This window comes from Eriocheir sinensis, chromosome 59 (genome assembly GCF_024679095.1).
Source record: "Eriocheir sinensis breed Jianghai 21 chromosome 59, ASM2467909v1, whole genome shotgun sequence".
NCBI lineage: Eukaryota > Metazoa > Arthropoda > Malacostraca > Decapoda > Varunidae > Eriocheir > Eriocheir sinensis.
This window is the reverse complement of record NC_066567.1, coordinates 10,606,233-10,620,409: the sequence shown is the minus strand read 5'-3', so window position 1 is coordinate 10,620,409 and position 14,177 is coordinate 10,606,233. Positions and strand designations below refer to the sequence as shown.

General features: G+C 38.8%; 1 protein-coding gene and 1 long non-coding RNA gene across 4 annotated transcripts in view; both read left to right on the top strand.

The window, feature by feature from the left end:
• Nucleotides 1–2,506, top strand: part of LOC126985573 (G protein-activated inward rectifier potassium channel 3-like) — a 39,481-nt gene extending 36,975 nt beyond the window's left edge. For 2 of the 3 annotated variants that reach the window (XM_050840721.1, XM_050840722.1), the window contains one exon: nt 99–2,506. In XM_050840721.1, coding sequence (XP_050696678.1) covers nt 99–254 — 156 coding nt within the window. In that variant the 3' untranslated portion in view covers nt 255–2,506. The remainder of the gene's footprint in view (nt 1–98) is intronic. The other variant, XR_007738809.1, reaches the window with a different exon arrangement.
• A 4,737-nt stretch (nt 2,507–7,243) lies between these two features.
• Nucleotides 7,244–10,646, top strand: LOC126985171 (uncharacterized). Its single transcript, XR_007738364.1, has 3 exons — nt 7,244–7,683; nt 10,083–10,193; nt 10,571–10,646. It is a non-coding gene; the product is annotated as an uncharacterized LOC126985171 (long non-coding RNA).
• The last annotated feature ends 3,531 nt before the right edge of the window (nt 10,647–14,177 follow it).

The following is a 14,177-nucleotide window of genomic DNA, read 5'->3' as shown; positions in this document are numbered from 1 at the left end:
GACGCAGGGTGCTTTTCAGGGACATCTTTTTGGAAAAAAAGTGCGTCTTATATGCCGTCAAATACGGTAACAAAAATCTGACACCCCTCCCCCCTCAGATCCCGACGCCCTTGTGCAGCGCCCGTGAGCTGGAGGAGTTCAAGCTACAGAGCAATGAGCCGCTGATGTGCTACACGCCCTCCAACAACGACCCGGTGGTGTGTCTCGAGCCTGACGTGTTCGTGACGCGAGACCAACACAAGTCTCGGGTATAGGCGATGGTGCTGTTGTGGTGGTGGTGGTGGTGGTGCAAGGGGGTGTCCTTAGCGCATATGGTTTTAGTGGCTCCGGTCCATATTCTTGAACGTATTGGACTCGTTATGACTATGGTTGGTTAGAGTTTCCGCCCCTCACGTCATTTCCAAAGCCCAAAAAGGAGGTTAACTGAGCTTTGATGAGTGTGTATTCACGTTCATGGTACAGACAAAGGGTTAAACTACCACCAGGGTCATTGAACTACCCCTGGAAATGCCCCACACCCTTATGAAAGCCTTGTCAAATGAGTGTTTCTTTAGGTTCATGGTTCAGAAGAAGGGTCAAACTACCACCAGGGTCATTAAACTACCCCTGGAAATGCCTCGCACCCCTATGAAAGCCTTATCAAATGAGTGTTTCTTTAGGTTCATGGTTCAGAAGAAGGGTCAAACTACCACCAGGGTCATTAAACTACCCCTGGAAATGTCCCACACCCCTATGAAAGCCTTGTCAGATGAGTGTTTCTTTAGGTTCATGGTGCAGACGAAGGGTCATTAAACTACCCCTGGAAATGTCCCACACCCCTATGAAAGCCTTGTCAAATGAGTGTTTCTTTAAGTTCATGGTGCAGGCGAAGGGTCAAACTACCACCAGGGTCATTGAACTACCCCTGGAAATGCCTGGAACGCCCATGAAAGCCCTGTCAAATACATGTGCCTGGGTGTTAAGGTGTTTACAAATACGGCCCTATTTCCCAAGGCCACAGAGAAGGTTAACTGGGTGCTGGTGATGTGGCAGGGTGTCATTAGAGCACATGGTTTTAGTGGCTCGGGGTCCATAGTGGCACTGGGCCTTCATTACCATTTCCCAAGGCCACAGAGAAGGGTAACTGGGTCTTCATGGCTGCCTTTTTCCCAGTCAAGATGCAGAAAATTATCACCTTCACATAACAGTCCATAAAATCCAGGCCCATATTGGCACTGAGCTTTCATTACCATTTCCCAAGACCACAGAAAAGGGTAACTGGATTTTCATGGGCGCCTTTTCCACATTCAAGATGCAGAACCCATGAAAAACTATCACCACCTTCACAAAACAGTCCATAAAATCCAGGCCCATATTGGCACTGAGCTTTCATTACCATTTCCCAAGACCACAGAGAAGGGGAACCGGATTTTCATGGGCGCCTTTTCCACATTCAAGATGCAGAACCCATGAAAAACGAGAGAACAAAAACAAAGATCAAGGTTACAAAGAATGAACAAAGAAAAGATAAACGAACAGGGAATAGAAATGAGAAAATCCAATGTAAAACTATGACCACCTTCACAGAACACTCCATGAAAATCCGAACTTCCACGAGGGGGCATTGCAAATGTGAACTGAGACGCCAATACGTTTGAGAATACAGTCCGGGACAGCCTTAACCCACTACACCTGCCCCCCCCCCGAGTATGTAGGGGTGTTACCTGGTGTGGTGTAGTGTTGTGAAGTGGTGGTATTTAGATTTTACAATGTACCGATATATATATATTTTTTTGTAGTGGTAGCTTGTAGTTGTAAGTGAAAGAAGCAACTTGTGTAATGTAACAGGTCTGGTACTGAATACAATTTCCCTGAGTACCGTAGATGTATATGTTTAATGGTAGCGCAGTAGAGAAAGAAAGAGGGATAGAAAACGAGAGCAGAGAAGAGGAAGACTGAAGGAAAGAGGAAGAGAAAACGAGAGCAGAGAAGAGGAAGACTGAAGGAAAGAGGAAGAGAAAACGAGAGCAGAGAAGAGGAAGACTGAAGGAAAGAGGAAGAGAAAACGAGAGCAGAGAAGAGGAAGACTGAAGGAAAGAGAAAGGAAGAGGAAGAGAAAATGAGAGCAGAGAAGAGGAAGACTGAAGGAAAGAGAAAGGAAGAGGAAGAGAAATCATGAGAGCAGAGAAGAGGAAAAGTTAAGGAAAGAGAAAGAACGAGGAAGAGAAAACGAGAGCAGAGAAGAGGAAAAATGAAGGAAAGAAAAAGGAGAATTTATTTATTTCCTTTGAGATGGAGGAAGAGAGAAAGTGAAGGAAAGAGAAAGAGAGAGGAATAGAAATCATGGTAGTGGAGAACATTGCCTTTGTTGTTGGTTATAAAGGAAGCAATGAATGAAAATAAAGACAGGGGTTGAAATTAGTGAAAGAAAATTGAGAAAGGAGAAAAAACTCATAATAAACAATGAATAAAAAAAATGGTAGTCTAGAATATTGACTTTGTTGGTTATAAAGGAAACAGTGGAGGATGAAAATCAGGACAGGGGTTGAAATTAGTGAAAGAAAATTGAGAAAGGAGAAAAAACTCATAATAAACAATGAATAAAAAAAATGGTAGTGGAGAATATGACTTTGTGGATTATAAAGGAAACAGTGAATGAAAATAAAGACAGAGAGGGATAGAAATTAGTGAAAGGAAATTGACAAAGAAAAAAAATCATAATAAACAATGAATAAAAAAAAATGGTAGTGGAGAATATTGACTTTGTGGATTATAAAGGAAACAGTGAATGAAAATAAAGACAGAGGGATAGAAATTAGTGAAAGGAAATTGACAAAGAAAAAAAATCATAATAAACAATAAATAAAAAAAATGGTAGTGGAGAATATTGACTTTGTGGATTATAAAGGAAACAGTGAATGAAAATAAAGACAGAGGGATAGAAATTAGTGAAAGGAAATTGACAAAGAAAAAAAATCATAATAAACAATAAATAAAAAAAATGGTAGTCTAGAATATTGACTTTGTGGGTTATAAAGGAAACAGTGAATGAAAATAAAGACAGAGAGGAATAGAAATTAGTGAAAGGAAATTGACAAAGAAAAAAAATCATAATAAACAATGAATAAAAAAAAATGGTAGTGGAGAATATTGACTTTGTGGATTATAAAGGAAACAGTGAATGAAAATAAAGACAGAGAGGGATAGAAATTAGTGAAAGGAAATTGATAAAGGAGAAATAGCAAGGGTGACCCAGCTATTGACAAAGGTGGCGAGGAATTACAAAACCCAAATGACTTTTTTTTTTTTTCCCCCCACCGTAAAGGACGAGGAATTGAAACGTAATAATGGTAATAATAATAATAGCATATGCCCCAACCTTACCTTACCTGCCATTATCATTATCATTGTTTTCATCATCATTGTCATCGTAATCATTATCTTTATTACCATATCATCATCGCCATAAAGCCTGCAATATCCACATTATCAAAAGTAATAATGTCACTAATATACCTGTAGTAGAAGTAAGTGTAGTAGTAATAGTTGTAGTAGTAATAGTAGTAGTAGTAGTAGTAGTAGTAGGCTGCCTTTGCTACCACTACCAAGTGTCAATTTCTATTAATAACTCGATGTTTAGATTAATTTTCCAATGGCTTCCTTAGTTAAGATGTATTTAGCTAGATTCACAGTTTTTTTCTTTTCCTTTTTCCAATGGCTTCCTTAGTTAAGATGTATTTAGCTAGATTCACAGTTTTTATTTCTCTTTTCCTTTTTCCCTTTTGCTGCCATCCTCCGACGAAGCTTCCATCTCTCATAAGCATAGAGTAATCCATAAGACACACCCCTGTTATGTAGGACAGAGATCGGTATTATAAGATATGTTCGCTTCTCACATCAACTCAGAAAAAGAGGGGATCAGTCGGGGTGTAATGAGTGTTTCATTAGGTTCACAGTACAGAGGAAGGGTCAAACTACCACCAGGGTCATAAAACTACTGGAAATGCCCAAAATGCCTACAAAAGCCTTGTCAAATATGTGTTTCTTTAGGTTCTTGGGACAGAAAAAAGGTCAAACTACCACTAGGGTCATAAAACTACTACTGGAAATCCCCAAAGCGCCTATAAAAGCCTTGTCAAATATGTGTTTCCTTAGGTTCTTGGTACAGAAGAAGGGTCAAACTACCACCAGGGTCATAAAACTACTACTGGAAATGCCCAAAATGCCTTCGAAAGCCTTGTCAAATATGTGTTTCTTTAGGTTCTTGGTGCAGAAGAAGGGTCAAACTACCACTAGGATCATAAAACTACTACTGGAAATGCCCAAAACGCCTACGAAAGCCTTGTCAAATGTGTGTTCTTGAGCTGCGAAATGTTTAGTAATACGCCCTAGAGGCAGAATATTCAGTATAGTAAGATGCTATGGTACTATGTGATATGTGGAGGTTGATTGTATTATGAGTCTGGTTAGTCTTTCCTATCAATACCATAAGATATAATGTGAATAGGAGTAGAATAAGATAAATCCAAGTCTTATATGTGTCTAGGGAGTTGAAGTACAGCAATAATGTGTGCCAGAGGTTAAAAGTACATGTTTGTCAAGAGTCGGAGAAATTCATGTGTCCGCATTCATAAACGTATCGGTCCTTAATACGTCAATTTGAAAAGCCAGTTTCAGAAGTTGCCGGGATTTTCATGGACTGTTTTGTGATGCCAGTGATAGTTTTACGCGACTTCTGTGCCTTGAACAGGAAAATCACCCATGAAAACCCGGCTAATCTTCTCTGCGGCCTTGGAAAATAGCTGTAATTGAAGCCTGATACGTTTTAATTAACCCAGTAGCAGCGGAGATCATGTTTCTTAATGGTCCCTCCAAGCGAGAAAAATGAGAAAAAATCACCCCTCACACAAACCATTTCCTAATATATATCAAAGCATTTGTGATCAGATTATGTATCATCTATTTTGGGGGGTTTATTTCACGGCACAAATTTGGCCCGTCGCTGCTTCACGGTAAAGCCACAAATTTGGCCCGTCGCTGCTTCACGGTAAAGCCACAAATTTGGCCTGTCGCTGCTTCACGGTAAAGCCACAAATTTGGCCCGTTGCTGCTTCACGGTAAAGCCACAAATTTGGCCCATCGCTGCTTCACGGTAAAGCCACAAATTTGGTCTGTCGCTGCTTCACGGTAAAGCCACAAATTTGGCCCATCGCTGCTTCACGGTAAAGCCACAAATTTGGCCCATCGCTGCTTCACGGTAAAGCCACAAATTTGGCCCATCGCTGCTTCACGGTAAAGCCACAAATTTGGCCCATCGCTGCTTCACGGTAAAGCCACAAATTTATTATCGCTACTTCACGGTAAAGCCACAAATTTGGCCCATCGCTGCTTCACGGTAAAGCCACAAATTTGGCCCATCGCTACTTCACGGTAAAGCCACAAATTTGGCCCATCGCTGCTTCACGGTAAAGCCACAAATTTGGCCCGTCGCTGCTTCACGGTAAAGCCACAAATTTGGCCCATCGCTGCTGCACGGTAAAGCCACAAATTTGGCCCGTCGCTGCTACTGGGTTAAGTAATATGGACCAAAGCTCGTCCAGCCCCATGAGAGAAAATATGGACATTAAACTAAAAGACGAAGACGAAAGTTACGCAAGTATATTCTTCGCCAGTGACCAGTTATAATGAAACCAGATTAGCGAGTCTGTTTTGGTGTTGGCTCTCGCGGGTCCTTTCCTACTCTCTCCTCTGCCACCAGTCCCAACACCTATTTTTTCCTTTCATATGTTACCTATAGTTGACATATGAGAGGAAGAGATAGGTGTTGGGACTGTGTGGCAGAGCAGAGGAGAGGAAAGGACCCATAGGAGCCAGCACCACAACGGACTCGCCCATTTGCTTTCACTATAGTGTGAACATGTTAAGCACAGATCGACTTGCAATCATCAGGGTTGCACAAGTTATATTAATCTATGCTACATCTGTGATATTTGGTATGCAAGAAATAAAAGCAAATAAATGTAAGTTCTTGGTGTTATTGCTATCATGAAAGTGGGTTAGCGGCAGTCTCGACGGAGGGAAGTTCATAAATTATTGCATGTCGCCAAAAGTGTTGGGTGAAAGTAAAGGTGATGCTCGTACATTTTTTTTTTTTGTGTGTGTGTGTGTGTGTGTTGGGGGGGGGGCTATAGGTACTTCTTCGAGACCTTGACACTACCTAGAGAACACACACACACACACACACACACACACACACACACACACAAACACACACACACATATACAAAGGAAAAAAAATCAGGTGTATCATCACCTATTTGAATTTCGCGCCGCGCTCTTTTCGACATCAACATGGCGCGAAACTCTCCTATCCTCCGACTCTGGCCCATCTACTGCCTACTCCATGAGCTACTTGTTGGCTGGAGCGTGATGAAGCACCCTTTCCATCTTGCTTCTCCTTATTTACAGCAAAACTGGGCCGAGTCAGAGGTAAGGAGACGATTCCAGACCAACCAGTGAAAGGATCGCGCAACTACCGCGTGCTCCGGGAGGGTGAACATCTGAAGGTCGGTACTTTAAGACACTTCCGCCGCTCCTTTTACTTGCCACTGTTAAATTCGTATGACTCGTTAACTTTTAGAGAGAGAGAGAGAGAGAGAGAGAGAGAGAGAGAGAGAGAGAGATCACCACTTAGTAAGTGGATATCTCGGTGATAAGGGTACTCGACTACTCGATCATAGTCTAATAACAATAAAAATATTTATTAGCAACCTAAAAAAGAAAAAGAATCGGACATGAAGAATTATCCAGTAACTCCAATAAATAAATCAAATAATAAAATAATGGAAACGGGAGCTGTGATGGAAACGGAAAGCAGGACAAAATGGTGGGAACTTGGGGGGACGGTCAGCGGGGCAGTGACTCAGCGTCTACACACAGGGCCCATACCACATGGAGGCGGGCGAGCGCCGAGCGTCACTAAGATCCAAACGGTACCGGTACTAGCGGCAATGCGCAGTGCCGAGTGATCATTAAGCTTCCCGGAACCCAAGTGATCATGAGGCTTCGCGGTACCAGGTACCGGTACCGGGTACCGCGAGGAATCGATTCTTCGCGGTACCTGGTACCGGTACCTGGTATCGGTACCTGGTACCGCGAAGCCTCATGATCACTTGGGTTCCGGGAAGCTTAATGATCACTCAGCACTGCGCATTGCCGCTAGTACCGGTACCGTTGGGATCTTAGTGACGCTCGGCGCTCACCCGCCTCCATGTGGTATGGGCGGGTCAGCCAGCACGCAGGTCTGGGCGGCGCTTAGTGACGTCAGCATATCCCTGCCTGGGTATGAGCCGACCTGGTCCAATTCAGTTTTCCCTCTGTCGCCTAGGTGAGTGGACGAGGTTCCTTGTGCGCCGACAATGCCTAGCACGTGCGCTGTGTTGTGGTGTTCAAATGATAGACGCAAAACGCAGGGAACTGGAATACGCTACTTTTATTTTCCAAAAGATAACGAGCGGCAAAAACAATGGATTCGTGCTTGTGATAGACCGGACGATTTAAATGTGAAAAGTTGTCTTGTGTGCTCTAAGCATTTTAGAGAAGAGGATTACAGTATGCAGTACAAGTTACTTGGCCATTATCAGGGCCCAAGACACCGCACGCTGCTGAAGGAGACGGCCGTTCCATCACTTTTTCTTTCTCCAGGTAAGCATGCATTTTAAAATATTTTCAGTATATTACTAACGGTTTTAGGGGCCGTGTTCCCCTGTTTTTCGCAAATAAATCTTTAACAAAGCGACGGACAAGGAAGTTATTTTGGCAGTGGATGCTTGAGATCCCGACCTTATGGGCAAAAATATGATTTGTTGTCATATATGGATAATGAAGCACTTATAAGAGTAAATTTAGGGTAAACTTGGCTAAAAGTTAAAGACACTGTGAGCGAGGCTAGCCCCACCCCGCTCATCTTCTCGTGTTATCTATCACCCTTTAGGTGGTAACATGCCATAAACGACAAAGGTGTTGTTGGGTATTTGGTCGGGGATGATTGTGTGAGGAAGGAAAGGGGATCTTTTCCGTTTGGCGTACAGCGCTAAAATTAATTTTAATATAGATTTTCTTATGTATTTTGTCCGTAGAATCCGAATATGACAACCGTTTTATGGAGAAACGAACAGTTTTTAAGTTATTTTCCTTTACGCTGCAGCCGCCGCAGCCTCAAAATAGCTCGCAGAGGGCTTAGGGTCGGGGAGCATATTTAAACTACTCCAACCGAACTTTACGACCTACTAACGGGGGGGCTGCGCCACCCTCGACCCCCCCTAATAACCAGGGGGGGCTACGCCCCTCCCTGGACTCATGTATATGTGACTTATTTCAGCGAGGAGGTATTTCTCGCAACACCCGCTGCAGCCTCGCCGCGGCCAGCACCAGAGGCGACGCGCTTTCGTAAACATTATCCCATATTTTCAAGAGTAAAAAAAAAGTCCTTGAATTGGATTTTCAAAGCGTTTCCATGACTGCTGAAGGTTTGCAAACGGAAAAGATCCATAAATTGTATATAATACTGAATATTACGACTTTTTAAAGTTTGAATTCCTTCAGTAATAGATAGGAAGAAAATAACTTTAAAGGCAAATAACTCAAAAACTGTTAATTTCTCCAAAAAAATAATGTGATATTCTGATTCTACGGACAAAAATACATAGAAAAATCTATATTAAAATTACTTTTAGCGCTGTACGCCAAACGGAAAAGACCCAGGAAAGGTTGGGTATGGGGGAGGTTGGCGAACCAACAAGGGATGAAACCAGAAACTACTGCTTGCTTACATACATGCAGCATGTATACTACCAATAGCCACATTTTCCATGTAAAGGATAAGTAATTTCCTCCGAGTAAAACTGTTTCTCCCCAACTGATAGTCCATACAAGGAACATCCATATTTACAGTAGATTAAATATTGCTACAGTGTGTGTGTGTGTTTGTGTGTGTGTGTGTGTGTGTGTGTGTGTGTGTGTGTGTGTGAAGTAGTAAGAAATAATTGCTGGTTGGATGGATGATTACTCATACATCAGAGCTAAACGTCACATCGACGTCACGAGATGAGCGAGGCGGGGCTAGCCGGGTAGCCTCTCTCACAGTGTCTTTAATTTTTAGCCAAGTTTACCCTAAATTTACTCTTTATAAGTGCTTCATTATCCACATGTGACACCAAATCATATTTTTGCCCATTAGGTCGGGGTCTCAAACATCCACTGCCAAAATAACATCCTTGTCCGACGCTTTGTTAAAGTTTTATTTGCGAAAAACAGGGGAACACGGCCCCTGAAACCGTTAGTAGGGTACAAGGTACTCTCTCTCTCTCTCTCTCTCTCTCTCTCTCTCTCTCTCTCTCTCTCTCTCTCTCTCTCTCTTAATTAGATAGTGAACAATAACTACGGTATTTAATAAATTATCTACAGGAGGAAGCATGGTGTTTCTACAAGTAGAACTATGACCTAACGTTGGGGCAGGGCAGGTCACATGGGGGTTTAATAAATGACTCATGTGCATACTACGGCCGACCAAGGTTGCCAGTGTAGCCACTTTGTGTTAATCTACAAACATTTGCATGAGTTCTTTTTCATGATATAAAACTATATATATATATATATATATATATATATATATATATATATATATATATATATATATATATATATATATATATATATATATATATGTGTGTGTGTGTGTGTGTGTGTGTGTGTGTGTGTGTGTATGTATGAGTAAAAATTTACTATATATGGCAACACTAACGAATTAGTAAAAGGATTATTTTAATTTGTTCTCTCTCTCTCTCTCTCTCTCTCTCTCTCTCTCTCTCTCTCTCTCTCTATATATATATATATATATATATATATATATATATATATATATATATATATATATATATATATATATATATATATATATATATATATATATATATATCTGTGTGTGTGTGTGTGTGTGTGTGTGTGTGTGTGTGTGTGTGTGTGTATGAAAGCAAGTATGTACGTATGTGCCCCTATGTGGGCATCAATGTTTTCCGCATTTTAATGTTAAGCTTTCATTTCAGCAGACGAACCTGATGAAGCTCTCTCCAGTGCAGATGACCCAACTGAAGTTTCAGAACTTGGTGAAAATGAAGGATCAGGCAGCTTCTTGCATGAAGACAGCTCTCTCTTAGGTATGGTAGCATGAATTATTATTACAATTATTATTACTAGCGGGACCCGTGTAAATTACACGAAATGATATTTTCAATACTAATTATCTTGTTCCTAACCTATACATGTTTGAACATGTAAGCGTGACACACAAAATAAATAACACACACGCTATCGTATTAATATATAGATTATTATTACAATTATTATTATTATTATTATTATTATTATTATTATTATTATTATTATTATTATTGTTGTTATTGTAATTATTAGTATTGCTATTAATTTTATGAAGGCAATATTTAATATGAGAAAAAAAATTCTCTACCCTCTTTACTTTTTTATAATATGCTACATATGCATACATTATATTAAAGCTAAACTTTTATTTCAGAAGACGAGCCTGCTGAAGTCCTTGCCGGTGCAAGAGATGCAGGATCAGGCAGCTTCTTGCATGAAGACATCTCTCTTAGGTATGTTAGTAGGCATTATTTTTACTATTATTATTATTATTATTATTATTATTATTATTATTATTATTATTATTATTATTATTATTATTATTATTATTATTATTATTATTATTATTATTATTATTATTATTATTATTATTATTATTATTATTATTATTATTATTATTATTATTATTATTATTATTGTTGTTGTTGTTATTGTAATTATTAGTATTGCTATTAATTTTATGAAGGCAATATTTAATATTATTGTTATTATTATTATGCATAAAAATTATTATTAACATTATTATTATGTATTACAACTTGTTATTATTATTATTAATATTACTGTGCATCACAATTATTATAATTATTATTAATGATATTATTATTATTATTATGTATTACAATTATTATTATTATGTAGCAAAACTATTATTAATATTACTTTAGTATAATTATAATTATTATTATTTGTTTATTATTACCATCATTATTATTATTAGCTATTTTAATCATTCACTCTGTATAATTTATTTTTATACAATTTTCAGGTGTGAAAGAAGCAGAGGGCAATGCTGAAAAACATCTTGAGAAAACAGCGGTTGAGTCTAACTTAAGTGAGATAAAATTGTTAACTAAAATCAAGGATTTAGAAAGTGAAAATGCAAGACTTAAAAAAGAGAATGAGATTTTAAAGAAAAATATGGCCAGTTCAGTTACATCAGAAGTTGAGAAAGTATTGAAATGTATTTTCACATTTTTCAGTCAGACACAGATAAGAGCTATTCTTGATAATAAGGTGGTAAAAAAGTGGTCAGATGAGGACATTGCAGCAGCTTTTACGATGAGGAGCATAAGTGCAAAATTCTATGAATATTTAAGAACAGTGAAGGGAATCCCATTGCCCAGTAGATCCACCCTAAATGCCAGAGCCAAAAACTTCCCATGTGAACCAGGAATTCTGAAGTCAGTGCTAGCTCTTATGAAGGCCAAATCAGATACAATGACTGAGATGGAGAAAGTGGCTGTGATGTCCTTTGATGAAATGGCAATAGTCAGTGAATGGAACTATGACAAAGGTTCAGATACACTGTATAAACCTCATAAAAGGGTTTTGGTGTTTATGGTTAGGGGGCTGGTAGGGAGATGGAAACAGCCTATTTATTATGACTTTGATGTCTCATATTCCAAAGATGTATTGTTTAATTTAATCAGGCAAATAGAAGAAGCTGGCTATCCAGTAGTTGCCATTGTGCATGATATGGGGCCGACGAATTTGCGCATTTGGAAAGATTTTAATATTGATCCGATGCAAGGAAAGTGTTCATTTAAAAACCCATACTCTGATAGGGAAGTTTTCATTTTAGCAGATGTTCCTCACATAATGAAACTAATAAGAAATAATTTTATTGATTCAAGCTTCATTCTTCACACTGGAGAACGTGTTTCTGACTGTGCCATTAGGGAGATGATGTCAATGCAGAAGACAGAGCTTTCCTTGGCCCATAGAATAAATGAAATACACTTAAATGTTCAGGGTCAACAGAGACAACGCGTAAAATATGCTACTCAGCTTTTGTCTGAAAGTTGTTCAAAGGCACTACTGTTTCTTGGGGAAAGAGGTTTTCTAAAGAGTTGTAATTTTAAAGAAACAGCAGATTTCCTGGCCCTTGTTGACAAATGGTTTGATGTTATGAATTCTTCTCAGAAATTTGGGGACAAACTGTCACGTAATGCTTTTGGAATTAACTTGGATGAACAAAGGAAAACACTACAGAACATGATGTATATTACAAGAACAATGAAAGTTGACAATTCACGAAGGAAAGGCTTATATCAGTTTCAAAAAGGGATATTGTTATCCTCATTTTCTTTGATAGGCCTAAGTCAAATGCTTTCACAAGTATTTGGTATTTCCTACATAATGACTAGGAAGCTGAATCAGGATTGCCTAGAACATTTCTTTGGGTGCATAAGACAAATGGAAGGCACTTATGAGCACCCAAATTGTATCACATTCAAACATCGTTTAAAGAAGTTACTTCTAGGGAAAGAGGCAAAGTTACTCGCCCCCAAAACCTGTTGTAATGAAGAAGAATTTGAGCCCTTTGCATCTGTAAGGTTTTATGCTGGCAAAGGAAACTCAAATGAAGACCTTTCTTACGATCAGTCCGCGTTGTCCCAAGAACTCTGTTTAACTGCAATGATTTTTAAAGATATAGAGTTGGATGAAAATGAAGTTGAAGAATATCAAGATGAGAAAGACAGTAGTTTGTTGAGTGATGAAAATACGCCACAAAATGTAATGGAAGAGGAATCACTAATGTATATAGGAGGGTATATTGTAAAAAAATATATACACAAGTATCCTCATTTGGGAAACAAGGCTATTAACAGAGAAGCTAACTCTCTACAGCCATCATGGATTGATGTAAAAAACAGTGGTGGCCTTTATTTCCCTTCAGATTATTTTATGCTAGACTTAAAGGTAATGAGAAATAAATTTAAGGCAATGCATGGCTCAGGTCTTATTGCAGGAAAGAGATGTGTGCAAAATATTGTTGAAGAACTCAAAACATCTGTGCAAAATGTTCCTCAAGATGTCATTGTTTTTTTTGCTAAAATATCAGTTTATTTCAGAATGAGACAATTAAACAGAAATCTAAGAATGGAGAGGAAAAAAGCAAATATCTGTAGGAATGAAGACAAAAAAAGATTTTTTTTTTTTTAAATAAAACACCTGTTCATATGGTATCTTTACCATATTTTTTTTCACCCTTGGTAACTATGATCCTTATTATCTTCAAAACCATATAATTATAATTATTATTTGTATTAGTATTTTTATATTTTTCATTCCAGAGTCAGTTGCATTGTAAAACTATAGGCTAATGTATTATTTTTCATTAAAATATTTACCAGAGCGGGCAGGGCAGCAGTATCACCCATCCATACCTCACGCCGGTCAATCCATGACTGAGGCACACACGACACGAGCGCCGTCAAGCGGTCAACAAACGAGGTGAAGCGAGCTGGGATGCTCTGACGTCCCCCCAAGTTCCCACCATTTTGTCCTGCTTTCCGTTTCCATCACAGCTCCCGTTTCCATTATTTTATTATTTAATTTATTTATTGGAGATACTGGATAATTCTTCATGTCCGATTCTTTTTCTTTTTTAGGTTGCTAATAAATATTTTTATTGTTATTAGACTATGATCGAGTAGTCGAGTACCCATATCACCGAGATATCCACTCACTGAGTGGTGATCTCTCTCTCTCTCTCTCTCTCTCTCTCTCTCTCTCTCTCTCTCTCTCTCTCTGAATGAAGTGAATATTTATTTTTTCGATAAAAAATAGCATGTATAGTTATTATGGATGTACTCGATCATAGTCTAATAACAATAACAATATTTATTAGCAACCTAAAAAAAAAAAAAAATCGGACATGAAGAATTATCAATAAATCCAATAAATAAATCCGAGCAACTGGTACCGGTACCGAGCAATCTGGTACCGGTACCGTACCGTTTAGCTGGTATCGT